At 41.6% G+C, this 22,089-nt stretch overlaps 3 protein-coding genes across 3 annotated transcripts in view; 1 reads left to right on the top strand and 2 right to left on the bottom strand.

Moving 5' to 3' along the window:
- The window catches only part of hap1 (huntingtin associated protein 1), a 145,996-nt gene that overhangs the window by 72,368 nt on the left and 51,539 nt on the right, over positions 1-22,089 (bottom strand). The window lies entirely within an intron of this gene.
- Positions 47-9,010, top strand: LOC139919114 (stromal membrane-associated protein 1-like). Its single transcript, XM_071908713.2, has 10 exons — positions 47-307; positions 799-932; positions 2,026-2,111; positions 2,217-2,292; positions 2,950-3,018; positions 3,229-3,304; positions 4,715-4,845; positions 5,296-5,512; positions 7,899-8,236; positions 8,343-9,010. The coding sequence occupies exons 1-10, from the start codon at positions 190-192 to the stop codon at positions 8,475-8,477; spliced, it is 1,380 nt and encodes a 459-aa protein (XP_071764814.2). The 5' UTR covers positions 47-189; the 3' UTR covers positions 8,478-9,010.
- On the bottom strand, positions 16,207-19,999 carry LOC139919144 (keratin, type I cytoskeletal 19). The gene is made up of 8 exons (XM_071908772.2): positions 19,463-19,999; positions 18,813-18,895; positions 18,533-18,689; positions 18,205-18,366; positions 17,892-18,017; positions 16,892-17,112; positions 16,633-16,646; positions 16,207-16,523 (listed from the first exon to the last, which is right to left on the bottom strand). Exons 1-8 carry the CDS (start codon positions 19,910-19,912, stop codon positions 16,474-16,476), a joined length of 1,263 nt encoding a protein of 420 aa, XP_071764873.1. The 5' UTR covers positions 19,913-19,999; the 3' UTR covers positions 16,207-16,473.

The raw sequence follows: 22,089 nt of genomic DNA, 5'->3' as shown, positions 1-22,089 counted from the left end.
GGTAAACCCGTCGCGTCAGCGCAAGAAAATTCTTGTGGGCGGAGAAGGGATTCCGGTTCCGGGTGTTTTCATATTTCTCTCGGAGGCGTTCGTTCCTCTGATTATGGTCTTTAATCGGAAATTTGCTGCGATTGACGAATAATCAAAATAGAGTCCTTTCATTAAAGAAAGCCCAACTAAGCCGTGAAGATGACGACCCGCTCGGAGAGGGAGAAGGCCCAAAAACTCAACGAGCAGCATCAGGCCATCCTGTCCAAAATGCTGAGAGAGGACGACAACAAATACTGCGCCGACTGCGAGGCGAAAGGTACGACATTCAGATTGTTGGCCTAATAAATAAATACATTTGAGCTCCATTTAACGTAACAAACAATCTCACTCAGAATCTATCGCTAACGTTAATTAGTAATAAATCATCTGTTTGCTAGCTAAGCTAACAAGCTAACTAAACTCGCTAGGTGGCTGGCTCAGTGGGGAAGTCAGCTGACATCTTCCTTCCCCTTCAGCTAAACTAAGTAGCTAGCAAGCTAGCTAACTTGTCTAAATCTACATAAGCTCCCTAGGGCGCCTCTCCCCACAGCCGCAGTTAGCTCAGTTGTCGGGTTGTATTTTAAAAGCATTAAACAAACTGTGTGACAGGCTCTCTAAAGGAACTTATGTCTAATTTGCATGTCAGGACAGTGGTAAAGAATGCAGTCTCTTCTTGGCAAGTGTGATCCTTTTAAGTCACTGCAAGCTCATGCATGTTTATCCTTTTGCTTCATACATCTCTCCCTTTCCTATTCTTCCCTCCCTCAGGTCCAAGATGGGCGTCTTGGAATCTAGGAGTATTCATCTGCATCCGATGTGCTGGCATCCACAGGAATCTGGGTGTACACATATCCCGAGTTAAATCAGTCAACCTGGACCAATGGACCTCAGAACAGATCCAGGTGGGCTAGCTAATCCACTAAGGTTTAATTACAGAAGATGCTTATTCATATTTCAACATCCTGTCTTTTCCTTTCCCCGAATCCAAAATAATTTCAAGAATAATTTCTGTGGGAAATAATCCCAAGTAGGGATGGGAGGATATAAGATTGTATCGTTTATCGCGACAAAAACACTTATCTTGGTGAATTTCCATTATCGGGATAATCGTGAATATCGTCACGAGCGTGAATATCCTCATGAGTGACTTGAAAAAGCTGTCTAGCTCACTAATGTACAGTCCTATTGATTTTATTTTATTTAAAGAACAGACTCACACAATGTTGCTATTTTTTATTTATCCTTTATTTATGCAGGGGGACCTTATAATTTATGATTACCTTATTTAAGATTGTTTGATTGTTTGTTTTTTTGCATTCATTCTGCTGTCCTTGCTGTACCTCTGTCTGTGTGATCTGAAAACAAAACAAGTTATTCATTTACTGTGCATTTACAACATATAACTAACTGAACCATGTGAATGCTTGGATATCAGGTTGATAGGTAGATTATTTTTATTAATGGATTTTATTCTCTCATTGTGATTACCTGCTGGGTGTTGGCGAGAGTCTGAATCTGTCCTTGTTTGTTTTTCACTAAAAAGGATGTTCACAAAAAAACAGATGTGTCCTATGATGCAATAAAAATATTTGTTTCTTAACAAAATGTAAGGTAAAGTGATTCCAGTATGTTTTAGTGCCATTTTAAGAGTTTTAAGCATATTTTGATGATTATCGGGATAATTTCGTGAATCGCAATTATTTTGGCCAGGATAATCGTGACATGAAATTTTCATATCGTCCCATGCCTAATCCCAAGACCTCTGTTTTGTGAGAGGTAAGGCGATGGATATCAGACAGTATCCCTTTACTTGTCAGCAGCTGACCTCTTTCGCATCCAGCTTGCTTTTCCAGTGTAATGCCTTGATCTTATGGCTGTTACATCAACACAGAGAATGATTCCATTCCAATTCTAAATATTTCAGTGCTAACTACACTTACATGAACTATTTCTATCTGTTCCACTCAATTTACCCCCCTGTCTCTACTGTTTCAGAGTATACAGGATATGGGTAACACCAGGGCCAGGCAGCTTTATGAGGCCAACCTTCCAGAAAGCTTCAGAAGGCCTCAAACAGACCAGTATCCTTCACTATCAATAGACACACTTGTACTAACCAAGTGCCTTGTGTAATCATTCACTTTTGCCAAGTTATTGCTGCTTTTTCCCTTAACCTTGAACCCCAGAGCAGTGGAATTCTTCATCAGGGACAAATATGAGAAGAAGAAATACTACAGCAAGAATGTGACCAATGGAGGCAGTGTATGTATCAGTAATATGTAATTAAGTGTCACCCACCCTGGCAAACAGCTTTTATCTCTGCTTTGCACCCTTCCAGTTGGGTTGTACATAAGTGCTACAAACAGCTCATTTTCTTTGTTTGCACAGGCTTGTAATGTAATGTATTGATGATTTATGTTGTAATCACTTTCTTACACTTAAAATATGAAATTACATGATAAATTGTGAATACTTGAAAAAAACATGAGCCCTAGGCTTATTTGGTAAGTGGTTTGTCCACTTTTGAGTCTGAGTGTCTATCAGGATAAATTCATCTAGTTCAAATATGTGAAATCGTTATTTGAATATTTTTTTTTTTCTAGGCCTTCACACCTTTAGTGTATGCTTCATTGTGTAAATGCCCATAGGATTAGTCATAGCACTGCACAAACACTTGAATAGAATAGAATAGAACTTTATTGTCACCGCAGTGGATATTGGCTTTGGCTTCACAGGTTGGTTAAAATGTGATACAATACAATAAATACAATACAATACAATACAACCCACAAAAAACAATAGACATAGCCAACAATATCAAAAACATGTGAGCGATAATTGACCAATGGTTTCAACTAGCCTTTATTCTTCTGTGCAGTTGAACCTACTGTTTACTTTCAATTTCCCTTGTTTTGTTAGCCAAAAGAAAAGGATATTAAGAGAGAGAAGGAGCCAGACAGAGGGAGTAAGTTGTCATCCTATACCAAGGTAAGCTTTCCTTAAACTCAGAAATACGCTACATTCCTTTATAAATTCCTATGATGGCATCCATCGAATGTAATTTTGTAAAGAAATGCTCTTCAGAATGTTTTTTTTTACCCTCACTGAGTTGGTTACAATTTATTAATTCATCATCTGAGCAGTGTTTATCTAAATTTTTGTAATCTTACTATTATATTATTGCATTTTTTTTAACAGAGTGAAGAGTGCAGGCCAGTCCCCAAAATCAGCCCCGCGAAGATTTCAGAACCCTCTGTCAACCTCCTAGGCCTCGGTGAGTGTCTTTCCTCTTCCTGTGTTTTCCACTCCTGAAGAAGTCCCTGTCCAAAATTTATGGAATTGGCATGAAATGTGTCTTTTGCAACGAGTCATGTTTAATCTCAAGTTTGATTGCTGGTGGACTGAGATACAGATGATGGAATAATAACCCAAATGACACATTCCTGATCACTAGTTGTAGCTTGCCAAAACTAGACCTGAGATGTTTGCATCAGGCATGGGCAAATATAACTGGCCTCTGACAAATATTGGTCCTGGAAATTATGATATCTGTCATGGGAAAAGTCGTGGAATTTCATTAGCATCAGTGTGTAGTAACCCTGCAGTTCAAACTGTGCGCTAAATGAGGTTTCAGTGCATGCTTGTTTTCCACCTGTTGCCAGTTCTGATCATTTACTGAAGTGACTGAAATTTATGTTTATGAGTGTGAAGATAAGAGTCTGGAGTTTGCATACAGTTAAGGTGCCATGTAACGCTTGACTGAGCTTGACGCTTGACTGAGCTTGTCACACTTCTTTCACACAGCTGTTGGTATATATGGCATTAAGGAACTGCAGTATGCGGTCATTTTGATACGATGGGTGCCAGTGTTTCCCTATTGTAGACATCAGGTAGGGGGTCATTTTGGTTTTGAGATGTAGGTTTGCTCCTGGACCCACTCCAGGATCACTTCCAGTAGGTGTTGCAGTTCAACAATGACAGTTATTTGTATTTTTATATCTTCATATATAGACAGATTTGCTGCTATTGTTATTGCCCCCCACAATGAAAATGTGGGGTGGGATTATGGATCAGTGTTTATTCATCCATCTGTCCATTCTACAAGATATCTCAAACATCACTGATTGGATTTTGATGAAACCTGGGAACGATGCATCTCACCAATCCATTCCAGCATTTTCAAAATAACACTGATTAGACCAAGGGTGACGCTACAATTACAGTTCAAAAGAAGATGACATGTTTGTTACTTGATTGCCCCTGAGGGGGATTGCATCATTTGAGGGGGACGGCATGTTTACTGTTGCCTTGTTTTTTGGCCAATGAGAAATAAGGTCAGATGATGAATTTGCATTGTATTTACAGTTTTTCTCTCTGTGTGGGCAATTCTCCAGCTGTGGGAGGCCATTGCAGTTAAATGGATATAAGAGAAACACTAATAGGCACACATGCTCACATCAACACATATTATCATTTCTACTTGTTTTACACCACTTTTCACAGCAATTAGCTGATGTCTAGGGATTTTGTGTATAATTTCTCATAACTCCTCAGTAAAGTAGAATCAAAATGGCAAAAATGGGAAACAGTCAGAGAGACAGGCTGAGTTCTTCACTGCTGTTATTCTTAGTGTGTAAGTTTATTTGCCACCTGTCAAACCAGTTTTTTCACCTTTCCCTCACAGACGCACCGGCAGCTGTATCAACTAACAATGGTAGCACTAGCACAACTCAGAACAACAATGACCTGGATATATTCGGCCCCATGGTATCCAATCCCCTCCCCACGTCCACATCCGCAGCTCAGTTTTCTCAGGTAAATCCAAGCAAGCCTTCTCTAGTTCAAATACAGTATTGCATTTCTGGATATTGCTCAGACTCACAACTGTGTGAGTAGTAGTAGAATGTGTAGCATCTGATTTTGGGACCTTTGCTGATGACAGTTTGCTGGCTTATTTATAACCCATAATGTCAGGACAGCACACAGATAGCGAACATTAATTGTTAGTGCCACATATGAGGAGAGGCACGTGTAAAGTGACTCCCATCTCTTTTCTTTGCCCATGAATAAATATGGCATTTTAACTGTAATGTTTCATATTTATTGCAATTAAATGAATCACTATTGTTAGAGCATGTGATTTGCTTATGGATTTCAGCTTGTATTGAAACTTGGCACCATTACATAACTTTTGATTCTTCTCCTTAATCAGCAAATCTTGAAAACCAGAAATCCATTCCCTCTACTCTTTGTTCCTCTTTTCAGGCTAGCTCCAGTAATGCTGCCAGCACCCCAACACAAGCTCCAGCAGGAGGGGCGCTAGGAGGGGGGGCCAGCTCAGGGTCATGCCAGGGAGAGCTGGACTTGTTCAGTGACGGCAGTAGCAGCACTAAGGGGGATGACATGGCCAAGAAGCCCCTGTCCAAGGACTCCATCCTGTCCCTCTATGGAACTAGCAATATGTCCCAACAGCCCCCCACTGGTGAGGGCCGGCATATTTAAAAATTCAAAAGCACAGAATATGTAAGGGATAATGCCCGACGAGGTGTCCATTATCAGGATGGACTCCGTTATCAGGATGGACTCCGTTATCAGGATGGACTCCGTTATCAGGATGGACTCCGCGTTGTTCACTACTCCAGTAAATAGGGCGAACCTTAGATATGACTTGGCAACGGGAGATATTTCTAGTCCGCTCAGCTCATAGAACTCTTTGGCTCAGCTATGAGCCAGAAAGCTAACGTTATGCTAGCAAGATTCAAAGTCAATAACATTGCGTACGGTTGACAAACAGTAAATATAATTTGACAGTATGTTTAACAACAAGACTAGCTAGCTATCCAGCCATGTTATTGTCCCCAAATCAATATCAAGATTTTCACGAACGAATGATAGGCCATGTGTACTGTCGGCCGCAGCTTTGACTTCGTCCCTGTTGCTATGGTTACTCATTTTAGATACAGGCTGATACCTGATACTACGTAGCCAGCGCATTAATTTAGAACGGTGAACAGACAGTTTCACTGGAACTACTTAGTAGGTGTCCATTATCAGGAATTAATGGACACCCTGCAGCCAGTTAGAATCGAGTATTCACCCAGACCATGGTATAAGATATGATATGATATTGCTTGGGCCACAATCTTACTTATTTAGAAACCTATCCTGTAATCAAAAATCTCACTTATTTTGAAATATTGCTTTTTAAAGGAAAAGGGAATATGGTTGGCATCATTAAGTCAACGCCCTAAATTGCCGATGTTTTCTTAAAGGATAAGGCCGGTGTTTTTTAATACATTGCTTACCGTCAACAAATCCTATGAAAATTACAAAATCAACAATGCGTTTGCTCTACTCCCGTTACTTTCTGACTTCCCACGTACCGTTTTTAGCCGTCAACCCGGAAGTCACTGGCTCCAATTGTAAGCTTAAAAACCTTGAAATACAGCTCACAAAGACATAGTTTCAATTTTAAAAATCGCTAACTGTTACCACGAAAAGTCAGGCTGTTGTAGTTATTACCAAATCAAATTCAAATGGGAACAAATTCTTCATTACGCCGGGGACTATTTTCGGTGCTACGGAACTACTTTCCTGAGATCGCAAAGTGTTTACAACCGGCTTATTAAGTTGTTTGAGGAAAAAGTCGGTTGGCCCGGTGCATCGTGATGATGAAATATGTTGCCCAGAGCAACGGCATGGCTCTTTGGCGTGTTTTTAATCGTTTTTTTAATACAATGGAGTTCTATGGCTGCTGGGACATGGCTTCATTGGGCACCGGCTACATGGACGAGACTTGTTGGCAAAACAAAATCATTGCTGATTTTGTTATTTTCATAGGATTTGTTGACGGTAAGCAATGCATTAAAAAACACCAGCCTTATCCTTTAAGCTAGACCCACAACACCTCCAGAATATTCAACAGTAAATGCCTGTATCCTGAAACCATCCTCCTCTATTGTGGTCGAACAACCCCAGGGTCCATAATTTTAACTCCAAGTATCATCAGTGCCTAAGTAATTAATAAATTGATAGATTGCCTGATTGATAGAAAAGCATGAGAACCAACATTGCAGGCTCCTACAAAAATCCAGCCTAATCCAACAACTGGCTTTGTCAACAGCTACATCAGCAAAAGCTGCAGATAGCCACTGACAACCCCTTTGTACCATTTTAGCTATTAACCTCACCTTGGTTATGAAGTTGATTTCCTGCTTTGCCGCCCAGTAGATATCCTTTTTTAGCCAGTGTTCCTGTCTGTTCTTCTCAGCTGCAGCTAGAATTCCTGTGACTGCTTGTATTTATACCTGTTTTTAAGTAGTCTTGAGGTAAATTGGCCCACAAATCCTTCCAGCTTCCATAGGACAGACTGTGGCCTAATAGCCTTGCTGTTTAGTCTTAGCTGCTACCTTTTGTATACTTAATCGTCTTCATTTTGTATATAAGATTTTCCAATGGCACAGTTTTTTTTTTCAATTGAGACAGCCAGCTCATTGATGATCCACAGTACTAAATGTGGTGTTAAGTTGGTCCTGATCTCTGTTGATACAGAGTTGTTGGTCCATATCTGCTTGTATTTCCCATCCCAGCCCCACAGTGCTGTCCTAACTTCTATTCCTGAGATTTACTTCCTGCTTAGTTTCCTTTCATGGACAAAGGAAATTGGACTTGCTGTCTTCTATGCACTATAATGATTATCACAAAGAACAGGTGCACACACATACACACAGGGCCGTGTACCACATTACACAAGCAAGGATTTTACTCATTCTGGAAATCACACTACACTTTATGTATCAAAATACCAAATTGAAAGTCAAATTTCTATGCAAAATGCTCATCTCTCTTTCCATGTCTTCTCCTCTCAGCTGGCATGTTCATGGGTCCCTCCCAGATGCAGTTCCCTGTCCAAGCCACTGCAGGCTATCAGGCCTTCCCTGGCATGGGGACGGCCATGCCTCCCACCACCGTCATGGGCGCCATGATGGCTCAGAGCGGGGCGGCCATGATGCCGCCCAATGCGGGCATGATGGTTGGGATGACGATGCCCAACGGCTTCATGGGGAATGCCCCCGCCACCGGTGTGATGGGCATGGCCCCTAGGATGATGGGACCGCAGGGTGGTGCGATGCCCGCGGGCATGGTGCCCGCTCAGGGCATGTACGCCATCCAGCCCGGGCAGCAAGCCCAGTGGAACATGGGTCAGGTACGGAGTGTGTTGAAGCTGCATTGCTCTGTCACTGTTGTAACTGGCTGTTTAAGCCCATGGTGTAATGCTCTAGTGTTGATGTCTCTTTCTCTCACATCCGTAGATGAACCAGCAGATGTCAGGGATGACTCTGAACGGTGCTGGTGGGCAGATGGCGTTCGGTCAGCCTCCCTCGGCTGTGGGTGGCTGGGCCGCCGCTGCATCTGGCCAGACTCTCAGCACACAGCTATGGAAGTGAGCCTTTGAGGGGGTCAGTGGTTGGGCAGAGTAAGAGTAGGGGTTGCAAGAGGTGCAAAACAAATTTTGCGCATCTCTGCTCCTCGCTATGAACTGATGCCCGCTTTCCAGCATTGACTACCCTTCAGAACATGAAAATTGTATCTCTTTCTTTCTCTCCCTTTCTCTGTCTCTCTTTCTCTCTATTGTGTGAGTGAATTGGGAGTCATACAGGATTACAGCCTGGCAGTTTCTGCCTGTCATATGGTTTTCGATCATAACTTTTATTTTCCTTTTTTGGAAAAAAAAAAATATAAGGAAATAAAGTCCCAACAAAAATGACATCAACATATCAGAAGCTGCAGGACCAGTTACACATGCTTTTATTGTATCACTGTATCATTATAAGATTATAGAAAATTTAAATGAATAGTATTTAAAGGGAGAAGACATGACTATTATGTCTGTCAGTACTGCTCCCAAATGTACAGCGCTGTATAACCTTCTTTTAAAGTACTTGTGGTTGCCCTATAAAATTAAAGTGATAAGCCAGTAGTTTGTTTTGATGTGTTTTCTATATTGAGCTGTTGAATTGTGTTTTTAAAGCCCAATCCAGAAAGGGAGGAAACACTGGGGAGACTGAGGTTTGCTGTCACACAGTTCAACGGGCTCAGATTAAGAATTTTGTATCAAAATGTCAACCTTGATTCAAATTTACTTTATTAACATTGTAATTTTATGTTGTGAAGTGAACAATTGAGTTGCTGTTTTGTTCTATTCTAGTAGAAGGGTAAATTCACCAGGTTTTTGTGAATATGTGCACCTTCAAACTATTATTGAACAGAGGAAATAAAGAGCCAGGTTTTTGTTTTTTTGTCAGTAATGAGAAATTCAGTAATCTTCATTCTTCGTACAATGCTGAGAGTGAAAATTAGGTGCATTCTGTGAGGTGTTGGTGAGCATAGGCCTAACCACCGTGGAGGGACGTATTTATAGGACACAACAGTTTACTTTGGAGACATCTGGAGGTGTCGTCTTATTCAATGAATCCTATGATGGGAGGATCACATAACTACAGTGACAACCATTGTTACCCACCTCTATTTGCCTGACATCTAAATCAGGTTTCTGCAGAGGCACTGATCCTAAATAGCACAATCAATAGTTGCATCACATCCTGTATATTTGTAAACCGGATGATGGGCCTATCATTACACAAGCACAGAAGCAAGAACTCTTCTTCCCTCAGTAGGCCTGTAAGACTGGGAGCTCCAAGGTGTGGACCATGTGACTTTTGTTTGAAAACATGCTACAGAAGTGCAAAATGTGGAAGTTAACTGGCTCGCTCTTCTTAAGATAATTCAGAATATTCACCTTTGAAAAGGGATGAAAAATAGTTTTCAGGAATGACATTTTACAACTGCAGAGCACGCAATGTTTCAGGTAATATACAAAACCTGAAGATTGCAATAACTATCCATGCAACTAACATACTAAAGTGAACCAAAAACACAAAGTTACAGGTAACTGCCAACAAAAGGGAACGCAACAAAGTGAGTCTTTATAATAGGTCAGTGGCCTAAATCAGGTGAAACTGTTGGAAGGATGTGACACCATTACTCCACAAGAAATTACGTTAAAAACACATTTGGTGTTTTGATGATGGGGGCGGAAGGCACTGTCTCAGCTGCTTAAGATCTGGTGACTGTGTGTATGTGTGTGTGTGTGTGTGTATAGTGGTATATGGCAGTGGTCTCAAGCCATGTGCCATGAAGGGCCGACAGTATGCAGGTTTTCATTCCAACCAGTGACTACATCAGGTGATTTCTCTCATGAACTAATCAGTGAAACCACCTGTTGTGGTGTTTGATGGAATGAAAACCTGCAGACTCTCGGCCCTCTGTGGCACATGGTTTAGAGACCAGTGGCATATGGTTTACATTGTTTTCATGCTCAAACCTTTCTGTGACTGCTCCTGCCCTGCAGGTGGCGGTATTGTCCTCCTAGAAAACTCCATCAGGATAGAAATGCTTCATCATAGCATGAACATGATCTCTCACAGTGGCTTTTCTATTTAGCGTGAATAACTTTCCCTCTAAAGCAGTGGTTCTCAACGTTGAGTTCAGGGAACACCAGAGGTCCTTGAGGGGGTTCCAGGGGGTCGCCAGCAAATTGATGAATTGTTAAACTTCACCATCATTTAATTTACAAGAAGTTAACACAATTAGAGAATGTAGAAGAATGATTTGTTTTGATCATAGTTTCACTGTTATCTCTCTGCCTACGATACAGATAGTCATGGGATTCTGGCAAAAATCATATCTAACAAAAAAATATTCTCAGATTTGGGTCCAAGAGACAAAATCTCATCAAATGCAAAAATCTGTCTTTTATTCAGACATTAGTGCTATAGACAAAACATTTTCAGGTGCACAAACATTAATTTAAAAAATAGCAGATATCTCAGTTGTTAGACTATCATCAGTGCTACTCAGGTGATCCTTGCAAGATGTTTTCTTCAACTGATGCATCAAAGTCTCTCTTTGCTACAGCCAGAATATTGAGAAACTAAGTCAGCCCATTATCATACATGACCCTATGCATGATGGGATGTCAATTGCTTAACAGGGATCGCACTACACACTACTCACACTACTCACTCAAGTGTTTCATTTATTTTGGCAAGTGCCTGTTTTGTATTTTTTTGTATTAGAATTTGGACATAACAAAGATAGATAGATTTGAAAAGGAGTTGAAAATCTAATGAACAGTCTCTCTTATTCGTTCTCTCACTCATTGATAAATGACTCCTACAAGATTTTGTGAGAAGAAAACACTTGGTGGCAGTATTGCATCACCTCAAGAAATGAAATAAAAAGGGAGTTGCCCAGTCAACTTTGTGACCAAAATCAGCTTAATTAATGTAAGCTGTCTATAAACTTGCTTTTCCGTTTCAATACATGCATATCTATCTTTTTTTTTTATTTTAGCTTGATTTTATTTATTCACTTGTACTTTGCACTTTATGACTTTTTCCTTTTTCCTATGCGGTAAAGCACTTTGTAACATTGGTTTTAAAGTGCTATACAAATCAAGTTTTTATTATTATTATTACATTTGGTGCAAACAACAAACTTTTGTTTTAATATTTATTGTGAGTCTTTGAGGCAGACTTTAATCCAAACATCTAAAATTTGGAGAAACAGAGTCATACTATTTGCTTTCACTCAGTACAAGTTTTGTGGGGAAAATGTGCCTCACTCCCTTCTGCCTCTCAGTGTTGTTCAGTAGTTCCTTCACTGGCTAGCTCAGTGCCCACTGGGTTTTGGATATGCTTATGTGAATTTCAACAGAATGATTCATTTCTTCAAATAGCTGGTAGGTGTGGGTTTGGAATACATTCCTAGCTTTTTAGGTTTTGAAAGCTGAAAGACTTTCAAAGCTAAATAGTTGGAAAAATATATTTTACAGTCACTAAAAGTCAAATTTTATTATCATTATTATCTAATGAATTCTCAGTCTCAGTTTTTACAAAAGTGTCACAGGATCTAACCCCTCTTTTCATGGTAGACAGCATTCTGTAACATTAGGTAAATGCTAATAAGCTGTTATAAGCACTTTGAATCGTGTCTAAGTACCTCCATCCTGACTTTCAAAGCCTCTGCAGTTGTGTGTGGGTAGAAAGATAAGAGTAGGGTGTGGTTCTTCAAACCAGTCCTACCTGTGTGACTCCCACCTTGTGAATACTCTCCACTGCACTGTCCAGTCATGATTGCACCCCTAGCTCCCTTATTTAAACAGTTTTGGTTATGGTTTAGGATGGTCTGATTCAGAGAAAGTACTCTTACTTATATTTTTGATGGCAGGAATGCTTAAACTGACAATGGACAATGACTGTTTATTGATAACAACAGTGCTTTAACTGTCGATGGTAACATTTGCTGTAGTTACACAGGAGATCCAACTCACAGCCGTGCAAATGGTTGAGAAATCACATCCACCTAATGCTTGGCTGGGTCTGAAGAATACTTGGTGGTGTTCCACTTGCTAACTCTCAGCAGTCTCTAAGCCTTGCAGCATGAGGCAGAGCTTGAAACTTTCACAGTTAGGTCTGATGCCGTTCCCCGGCTGGGATCTTTAGCAAAGAGGTTAGGCATTCCTGTCAGCTTCTGTGTCAAACTTAACACTGCTCCAGAATAGAGGCAGTCAGCAGAGTGAAGAATGTTCTTTCTCTCCCCAACCCCTTAATGTGCCGCTTGACCCGAGACGGCAACATTCCTGCGCTCTATCTCCCTCTTTCCAGAGGCAGATATGCTCTTCAGCCTCCAGTGTAACTCATGTAGGCATGACTAATACTTAACTAAACATATCAGTGATAAGAAACTTTCATTTGATTTGGGAAAACTCCACATCAAACATAAAGCAGGCCTACGCTCAAGTGAGTTATTCTGATAATACTTTTTTTCATTCATTCATTCATGAACGTAGAACTTTTAATCGGCGCAACACTTCAATTACAATGCTATTTTCTGTGTAATTTTAAACCCTGTTTCACTGGGCAAGTTGACAAAGAACGCATTCTTACTCACAGCAATGACCAAAGGAGGTAGTTGCAGGGGGAGGAGGGTTACACACATTCTTGGAAACTGTCCATTGCTGCCACAGTTCTTATGGTGTTGGTCATTCAGCAGCTCCACAAAAGGTCTTGTGGGTTCAGTACCTTGCTAAAAGTTACTTCAGCGGTAGTTTTGATCGACTGTTGCATTAAACTCCGACAATCAGAAATTCTCAAGGATGCTTTTAAAACCCTACTTGTTGAAGCTGGTAAACAAATGATCATCTCTGGCCCTCTGTCCTCCCCCTGCTTTGGCTCTGTGAAGTTCAGTCGCCTTCACCAACTTCACATCTGGATGAAAGGCTGCTGTTGCTTCATTGGCATCCCATTTGTTGACAGTTTCACCACCTTCTGGAACAAGCCCATGCCTTTTCAGACAAGACCGAATTCATCCAAACTGGACTGGCTCACAACTTCTTGCTATGAATCTGCCATCAACTTTGAGCTCTTTCATGTCAGGTACCTGAAGACGTGAGCAAGTAACGTCTACTGTGCCCCTGCTGTAAATAATAATAATCTAATCAGTCATTGTCTGTCTGCTCACCAAATATTGCCTTGAATCGATCTATTAAGATAAGTCTGTGAAATGTGAGGTCTGTATCTAATAAATCTGTCATCTGCCAGAACTTTATTGTGTCTAGTCACTTAGGATTTTTTATGATCACAGAATCATGGTTGAGCCAGGGTGAGGCACACCGCTAACTGAAGCCACCGCTCCCAACTACGTCCATTTCCACTTGCCTGGGCACAGTGGTGGTTAGCAGTCATTCAAAAAATGACTATAATTGTTCTGCTGTTTCCTTCAGCAACTTCACCTCATTTGAACATCTCAGTTTCTTGGTTGCTGTCAAGGCCTCTCTTCTGTGTATTCTAGTTTACAGACAGCCAAAACCGAACAGTGCTTTTATTGAAGAATTCTCTGAACTCTCGTCAAGTATCATGCCTGTACATGACAGGATACTCATTGTTGGATGATTTTAATATCATATATCATCACGTTTGTTGTCTGACTCTTACTCTATGATTTTCTGAATCTTATTGAATCTTTTAATCTTGTTCAATCTGGTACTGAGCCCATTCACTCTAATGGTCATAGGCTTAACCTGGTTATTTCATCTGGTTTTATTCCAAATGACTCAGAAATGAAAGATATCTGTATATCAGATCATAAGGACATAGTTTTTAAAGTTACCTTAATCCTCCCTTTATCCAAGCCTGTCTGTTTTCACGGAACACAACACAAATTTTGCTACTAAATTCTGTGAGGCCTTGGACAAACAAATTAATTTAACAAAATTTGCCTCTAGACACTGTAGCTCCTTTAAAAAACAAGACGACCCATCTTCAAGCCCTCCCATGGCTAAATGTGCACACACAAGCCTTAAAAAGACAATATAGAAAGGATGGATGTAAATCTGAAGATCAACAAAGTGCAAATCAATCTGGACATTCTAAAAAATCTCACAGCAAAGTATCAGAAAGCAGTTAAGGTTGCGAGGGTGTCATATTTCTCAGATTTCATCTCCAAAAATGGTCACAACTCCATGCAGATGACATGCAGCTGTATATAACCCCTTAAAACAAATGACTCCAGCTTAACCTGACTCAAGTCCTGCCTATCAGAGTAAGTGCTGGGTGTCACAAAATGTCCTCCAACTAAGCAACAACAAATCTGAGTTTGTTGTTTTTGGCCCGCCAAATTCTATTAACACGCTTGAGGGTAATCTTGGCAATCAATCGGACTGTGTTGCATAATTTCCTATGTTATTCTTCTCATTATGTTTTCTTAGGTGACAACATAGAAAGACAATAAAGAATGAATAATGGCACATTTCAAACTTGGTCATGGACTTAGAAAGACAAACAAATGAATCACTGAGATGATGATGTCCTGCCTTAGGTTGCCCCTGATCACAGGTTCTGACCCGTCTTTGGATCATCACCTTGCACACTTTGTGTTTGCTCTTGACAGGCCAGTGGTGGTGCAGCTGTACAAGTAAACCCAGATCAGGGGAAAATACTCTGCCTTTAGTGCAACATCTTATAAGGGCTGCTGTTTTGAATTTTCCTACCACATTACATGCATGAGTGGAATGGCTTCGTCTGACTGTGTTTATATCACTGGATCCTAATGTGCTACAAATGGGTCAAAATATGGACCTAATCCTCAGAGGGGGTTGGATTTTGTAATTTGAACTGCTTATCCTTCTCTAAAAACCAATATTACACCATCATCTGAGAATTTTGCATCCTTCACAACTTCTTCCACATTTTATCGAGGAGGAGTTCACTGTAATTTCAAGTTGCTGTAACCTCTGAATTATATACAGACAAAGGCACAAACACTAGTCTCTCTCTCTCTCTCTCTCGCATACACACACACACTAAACACACACATTACCTCCCTCTCTTTCACACAAAGACGCACATCAAGTCACTAGGGGTTCAACAGCCCCACCCTTCATGATACTGTGTCATGACACCACATTGGTCATTTGCTCTTAATCAGAGTTCATAAAAGGGAGCAAAGTGCGGCACTGATAGCAACTCTATCAACAGTGGCTCTCTTTGTTCATTCGGTCAGTGTTTGCTTTCCCATTCAATGTTGCTGCGCTGAGCGGTGTGTGTACTTGTTCCTAGGTGACAGGAACGCTCGGAGTTAGACATACTTGGTGTAACACTGTGTTGAAAGCCTCCAGGGCAAAGATTAGTCAACCATTGGGTGTGTCTTGTTTAAAAAGTCCTTTCACCACACCCCGGGTCATTTGCTTTATGGTCACAGAACTTGCACTTTTCTTAGTGTTTTCTTTCTGTGTTTGAGTTACGAAGCATCAAGTCAAACGTGGCTTTTTGAGTGGTATTTTTCTCTAACATCCCGATGATTTCTTTTCCACACTGGAGCTGTTAACCATTGTTCACCCCTTCCTGACAACAGCACTGTTATGTAATGTAGATTTCCGCTCCCCCATCAACCCACCTCCCAGAATGTAACACGGTTGCCATGACTACTGCCCAAACACATGGATGTGATGGAAAAAGATACAGGCTTATTTTGTATCTGGTTTGTATCATGTTTCATGTCAACCTTTCCGAAAAGCTATCTTCATTAAGACCAGTTCAGTCACAAAACAAGAACTCGTATTAACCAGCAGATTTATTTTTCAGAGACAAGTTACACACACACACACACACACACACACACACTAACACAGACATTTCCTATGAGTTACAAATTTCATAAACTTTAACGTTGGTTGCACCTTTAACATATCTCCACAGGTGTTTTAAGGCCAATTTTCCTCAACTTGTATAACAGCTTCAAATGTTTATGAGTTGGTGTGAATGCGTGTGTGTGTGTGACTGTGTGTGTGTCTGAGAACAGCTTGTCCTGCCAGTTGGACTCCTAGTTGGAGCTGCGCACTGTGGTGGTTGTGACTGTGGTCTTAGAGCCCCCTGTAGACAGAACAAAAAATCATTATAGTAGTGCCATAAGCTTACGTTACAGTAATTGCACTGTATAGTGGTTGTTGTGTAATGTTTCTCTAAAACAGAGGTCGCTTACCTGAACCAATGGGCCTGAAATAAGGGAGAGGAAAGGAGAGGAAAGTAGTGAATAAACAGTTGAGTGGCATTTAATTGCCATGTGCATTGTTTTCTAAGTAAACATATGACTATAGCACTTCTCTTGGTCAATTGAACTATGTGTATTAGCATTGTGGTCTAGAATGGTCTCATTATATCTGGACTACATCATCTTTATGCTCCTAGTCCTTTGGATAACAGAGCCCATGCTCCTGTATCTGCACTTTAACTGGGACTACCTGGATTCTTCTGTTTCCAGGAGGCTCCTGTAGGTTGCAATCTCCTGCTCAAGTCTGGTCTTGATGTCCAGCAACATCTTGTAGTCCTGGCCCTGCTGCTCGATGCTGGCACGCACATTGGCCAGCTCCCCCTCTAGCATGTTGATCTGGTTCTGGTAGCCAGCTAGCATGGCACTATAGCGGGCCTCTGTCTCTCCCAAGGTGTTCTCCAGAGCTGCTTTCTGTTAGGGAGGAGAGAGGAAGAAAAACGATTAATAAAGAACTGTGGAAGAACTGAAGTAATGCACATGTACTGCCACACATAAACCTTGTCATTCATACTTGCAAACCAGTTTAATAAACTACCACTGTCATAAGAGTTCTGCAGATTCAAAGCTATAGCCTGTATGAACAAACCACACCCTGGATTATGTATGTGAGACACAATGGCTTGGCTATAATCGCATTGTATGTCAGACACAAAAGCCTGGCTATGTTTGCACAGCATGTTTGTGCAATAATGTTCTTTTTTCTATTATAAAGGAATAATAAGCACAGTGTAGTATGAATACAATTTTGCACACTTGCTGTGTCTTTTAAGCTTTAGTTTACTTTGCTCCTCCACCACTGTTATTAGGTAGTAGAGGAGCAATGTCCTGTTCTTGCAGGGAGTGTTGACTGATTGACTCCAGCTGGGTACTGATAATCCATGGGAGTAAGTTTTTCGGCCATCCAGTTCTGCATTCCTTCAGCTTTGTTCAAGCCCCTTTTCTGTCTTCCAGAATATGAGCAGATGTCTGTGAAATGTCTGGCTCAGGAAAAGCCCTTCCCCTCTCTACAGCTCCCATCCCTAGTCCTCCAATAAAGCCGTCCTTCTTTTTCCCTCCCCTCTCCTCTTTACCATCTATCACAGTCTATTTCTCCATCTCCCCTGACAAGACAGTGGTACAGGAATTTTGCTCATATAAGGCAAGATCTTGTATTGTGAACAGATGGTATGTTTTCATGGTTTGTGTCTTACCATACTGAGCTGAGACTGCAACTCAATCTCCAGGCCCTGCATTGTGCGTCGCAGGTCATTGATCTCTGTCTTGGATGTCTGGATTGTCTCTGTGCTGACAGCCACCTCCTTGGACAGGGTCGCCGACTGGAGCAAGAAATAAAGACGCAATTAGAAGTCCTGCTGAATACCTCTCTTCTTATTACTTTCACAGAGATTATAGGTAATTACAGTTCTAGAGATACCGAGGATTTACTCAGTAAATCCAGGCATTTTCAAGTGTGCTTTTGCTTTGTTTATGGAAAGCTGTTTTTTTTTTCTCTTTTCTTTTTACCTTGTCATTAAACCAGGTCTCCTGGTCGCGACGATGTTTGTCGGTGATGGTTTCGTACTGGGCGCGGATCTCCTCCAGGACCTTGTTTAGGTCCTGTTGGGGTGCGGCATCCACCTCCACATTGACTGTGCCAGTAAGCTGAGAACGCAAGGCTGCCAGCTCCTGAAGAATCACAGGAAATAATAGTCAGCATTAGGATGGCTCGAAGTCCCAATTTTGAACACAGTTCTCTGGTCTAGATCAAGCAGTGTCAAAGCTTTCCTGTTCTCATAGACAGGAGTAACAATTAAAGAATAACATCTATAGCTAGAAGCTGTGCAGCACCCACCTCTGCGTGGTTCTTCTTGAGGTAGGCCAGCTCATCCTGCAGGCCCTCGATCTGCATCTCGAGGTCGGCCTTGGTCAGAGTGGTCTGGTCCAGCAGGCGACGCAGGTTGGCGATGTCAGCCTCCACTGACTGGCGCATCATCAGCTCATGCTCAAATCTAATTGGTGAGGAGAGTGGAGAACACTGGCATGAGACGATGAAATGGTCATGTGTGTTTATTTCGTCTTTAATCAAGACATGATAAAGATAGGTCTACAGAGATTTGAGGATTCATGCTTACTTGGTTTTGAAGTCATCAGCAGCCAGTTTGGAATTGTCAATCTGGAGCAGGATGTTGGCATTGTTGATGGTGGCAGCGTTGATCTAAAGGAGAGCACACCGAGTTGGTCAATAGGCAACAATTTCAGATTTCTGAAAACATTTGATTGTGTAGTAACATACAGTAGAATTCTTATTTTAAGCTGAGACTGGTTTTGATTTTGATATGCTATCACTACTGTACTTTGATAAGCTTTTGTGGCTGTTGCCAAAATAACAAATTAACATTCCACTAAAAAACCTTTCAGCTATATCAAAAACATCACTCTCTGAATACCCACAGTTATATCTTGTGTCTAATTAGGTAATACTGGGTCATCTTGCACAGTATTCCCCTGCTGAATTCATACTCGGCAACCTTTTCTTGCTTAATTTTATGAATCAAAAACCATTGTTCATTACAATAAGTCTTACAGACAGCAGCAGTTCAAGAGGACAGTAGATAATGCAGACTCCAGTTATGCTTCCAATGCTTACTTTCTTACCTATAACTGATTAGAACCTGTGTCTGCCCCTTGAAAAAGCTTACCCATGATAATCATTAACAGTTCTTGCAAACATTTGCCTTCGTCTGCCTGCTCTGGAAGCTATCGAGGCTGGTACACACTATACCTTGTCCTTCAGGTCATTGATAATGGCCCAGTAGTTGCTGTAGTCCTTCTCTGCAGCCGGGCCCTTCTTCTCGTAGTACTCTCTGATCTGAATCTCCAGCTTGGAGTTGGCCGCCTCCAAGGAGCGAACCTTGTCCAGGTAGGAGGCCAGGCGGTCATTCAGGTTCTGCATGGTGGCCTTCTCATTCAGGTGGACGCTGGACTGATCCAGGGCACCGGACAGGTCAAAACCGCCGCTGCTGGCCCCGTAGCCCCCACCATAGCCCCCACCATAGCCCCCACCATAGCCGGAGGAGACCATGCGCGAACTGCTGGAGGAGATGCGGGGGCCCATGCTGCCTGCCACGCTAAAAGCCTTGGGTGCGCTGGAGACATAGCCCACACGGTGTGAGGAGATGATTGAGGCAGAGCTGCCGGGGCCACTGCGGGATCTAGAGCCGTAGAAAGACATGCTGGCTGGCTGTCTGCTGGTCAGGAGAGGAGACGAGAAGAGAGGACCGTTATACAGCTGCAGACTCAAGGACTGTGGGGTTTGATAGAGGGAGGTTGGCTCCTGATATAGTGCTGGCCCTGGGGCGGGCCTGGGCAGCTGGAGGGAGGTGGAGTGGGAAGGAGGGTGGTGGAGGGAAAAAAGAGGGAGTTTGCCTTTACAGTTTAGCAACAGTCTTGGCACAACCACCGTCTGTTTGCCTTTAAGGACGAGGGTTCAGTTTCTTTCCACTCCTGTGAGGAAACCGTTATGGAATGTGCATGTTTCTCAGTGTGTGTGTGTGTGTGTGTGTGTGTGTGTGTGTGTGTGTGTGTGTGTGAAGGAGAGAGAGTTCTGTAGTTTCTGTAGTCTGTGGGAATCTCTCTGAGTGTATGTGTATGTGTGTGTGCATGTGTCTCTCTGTCTGCGTATGCTTTTATGAATACCTGCCATTCTAGTCTCCATCACACCAGCCATTTGGTTTTCCCTCTAATGCAAATACAAAAGGCGTACAATTATTGTTTTAGCGTCCCACCATAAGTCAACATTGAGTGTTGAACGCTTTGCAAACAGTATCTATCAGTATCTATCATCAGTGTTCCTCTTCAGAAATTACACATGATGATAAGATCAAGTTAAAGTTAAGTTTATCCAAATGAACCCTTTGATCTCGGACTTAATATGTATTGTACTCAAGATATATGACTGAACTGGTTGCATGAATCACTTGTTCCGAAATTATTATTTCTAACAACATTAATTAACTATTTTGTTATGCAACACCTACATGTAAAAAAAAAAGTTAGAGAATAGTAAGAGGTAATGGAAGAACTTAATAATTGGTACTTTGGATGTTTAATTTCATGAGACATTGCAGACATCCAAATAAAATTTGCATGTAATTGCTGCAGATCACTTAATTGATTGGCAGCTGCATTAACTGTGTGTAGCCTTGGACCACAAACCAACAGTGTTTTTCATACTTTCAGTCTAACCCATTTAAGGGAATATGTCGGCACCCCATTGTTCACCATATCACACAAAACATCGCCCTCAGCCCTGTATCCTGTGTGTGTGCGTGCATGCACGTCTGCGTGTGTGTGTGTGTGTGTGTGTGTGTGCGTGTGTGTGTGCGTGTGCGTGTGCGTGTGCGTGTGCGCGTGTGCGTGTGAGTACTCCAGGGCTGTTCATTTTGTTGGTTTTGGCCTGTGTCATGGCCAGTGTGAGGGATGAGAGAGAGACTCAAGGGATTTTGCGTGTGTGTGTGTGTGTGTGTGTGAATGGGAGTGGGAGTGTGGGTGGGTGAGGGGAGGGGTGGATGTGCACGGATATGTGTATGTATGTGTGTGTGTGTGTGTGTGTATATCTGTGTGGGAGGGCGGGTGGGTGTGCACACATGTGTATGTACGTATGTGTGTGTGTGTGTGTGTGTGTGTGTAGTCCTTATCTCAGCCTTGGACCCTGGCCAGTATCCCTCATACCATAACATCTGGTGTCAGCGGGGAAACAGAGGAGGGGAGGGGAGTTTCTCACTCAGTCACATCGACATGGGGTCATCGCTCAGTCAGAGGGAGAAGTGGAGGATCAGGTTCTGATGCACATTAGTTGAGTGTGTATTAGCAGGGTTGCGTAGTAACGGAATACCATATTACGTATTCTAAATGCAAAAAAAAAAAAAGACTGTATTCTGTTACATTACCTCAAAAAGTAAATTGTTGTGAAAAATTTGAGAATTACTTCAGGGAATACTTTTAAAGAGAAAGCAAGAAACTCAGAAGGCCATTTAAACAGTGGCAGGCAAGTTAGTGTTTGTATGCAAACCTGAAATAAATTTCCTCAACTTTGTAATTTTCACTTTTTCTTATCTCTGTTGTCTTTATACCTCAAAAATGGCAAAGTAATTTGAAAGTAACTGAGAGCAGTCAGAATATGTTATTGAGTTACTGACAACAATTTTAACTAATTGAATACATTTTTAAAGTAGCCTAGCCAACTGTGTGTGAGCGCACTGCAGCATCTCTTGCAAGACAAATTCCTGTGTGAGCTATTCTACACTATTCTATTCTCAGCAAATCAAATTTTAGTTTTTCTTTAAAATTGGCAAAAGCTCTTGTCATAATAATTTCCGAAGCGTCTTTTTGTGTGTGTGTGTGTGTGTG

Source organism: Centroberyx gerrardi, chromosome 3 (assembly GCF_048128805.1).
Source record: "Centroberyx gerrardi isolate f3 chromosome 3, fCenGer3.hap1.cur.20231027, whole genome shotgun sequence".
Taxonomy (NCBI): Eukaryota; Metazoa; Chordata; class Actinopteri; order Beryciformes; family Berycidae; genus Centroberyx; species Centroberyx gerrardi.
This window is presented reverse-complemented; position numbering and strand designations above follow the sequence as displayed.

What these genes read in the sequence shown, in the direction of transcription:
- LOC139919144 (XM_071908772.2), bottom strand. Translation starts at nt 19,912, where the DNA reads ATGTCTTTCTACGGCTCTAGATCCCGCAGTGGCCCCGGCAGCTCTGCC. An exon ending in GCTGATGACTTCAAAACCAA is followed by an intron (nt 18,690 to 18,812) that starts GTAAGCATGAAT and finishes CTCACCAATTAG; the next exon opens with ATTTGAGCATGAGCTGATGA. An exon ending in TGCAGTCTCAGCTCAGTATG is followed by an intron (nt 17,113 to 17,891) that starts GTAAGACACAAA and finishes CCTCCCTAACAG; the next exon opens with AAAGCAGCTCTGGAGAACAC.
- LOC139919114 (XM_071908713.2), top strand. Translation starts at nt 190, where the DNA reads ATGACGACCCGCTCGGAGAGGGAGAAGGCCCAAAAACTCAACGAGCAG. An exon ending in CCGCAGCTCAGTTTTCTCAG is followed by an intron (nt 4,846 to 5,295) that starts GTAAATCCAAGC and finishes TCCTCTTTTCAG; the next exon opens with GCTAGCTCCAGTAATGCTGC. An exon ending in GTCCCAACAGCCCCCCACTG is followed by an intron (nt 5,513 to 7,898) that starts GTGAGGGCCGGC and finishes TTCTCCTCTCAG; the next exon opens with CTGGCATGTTCATGGGTCCC.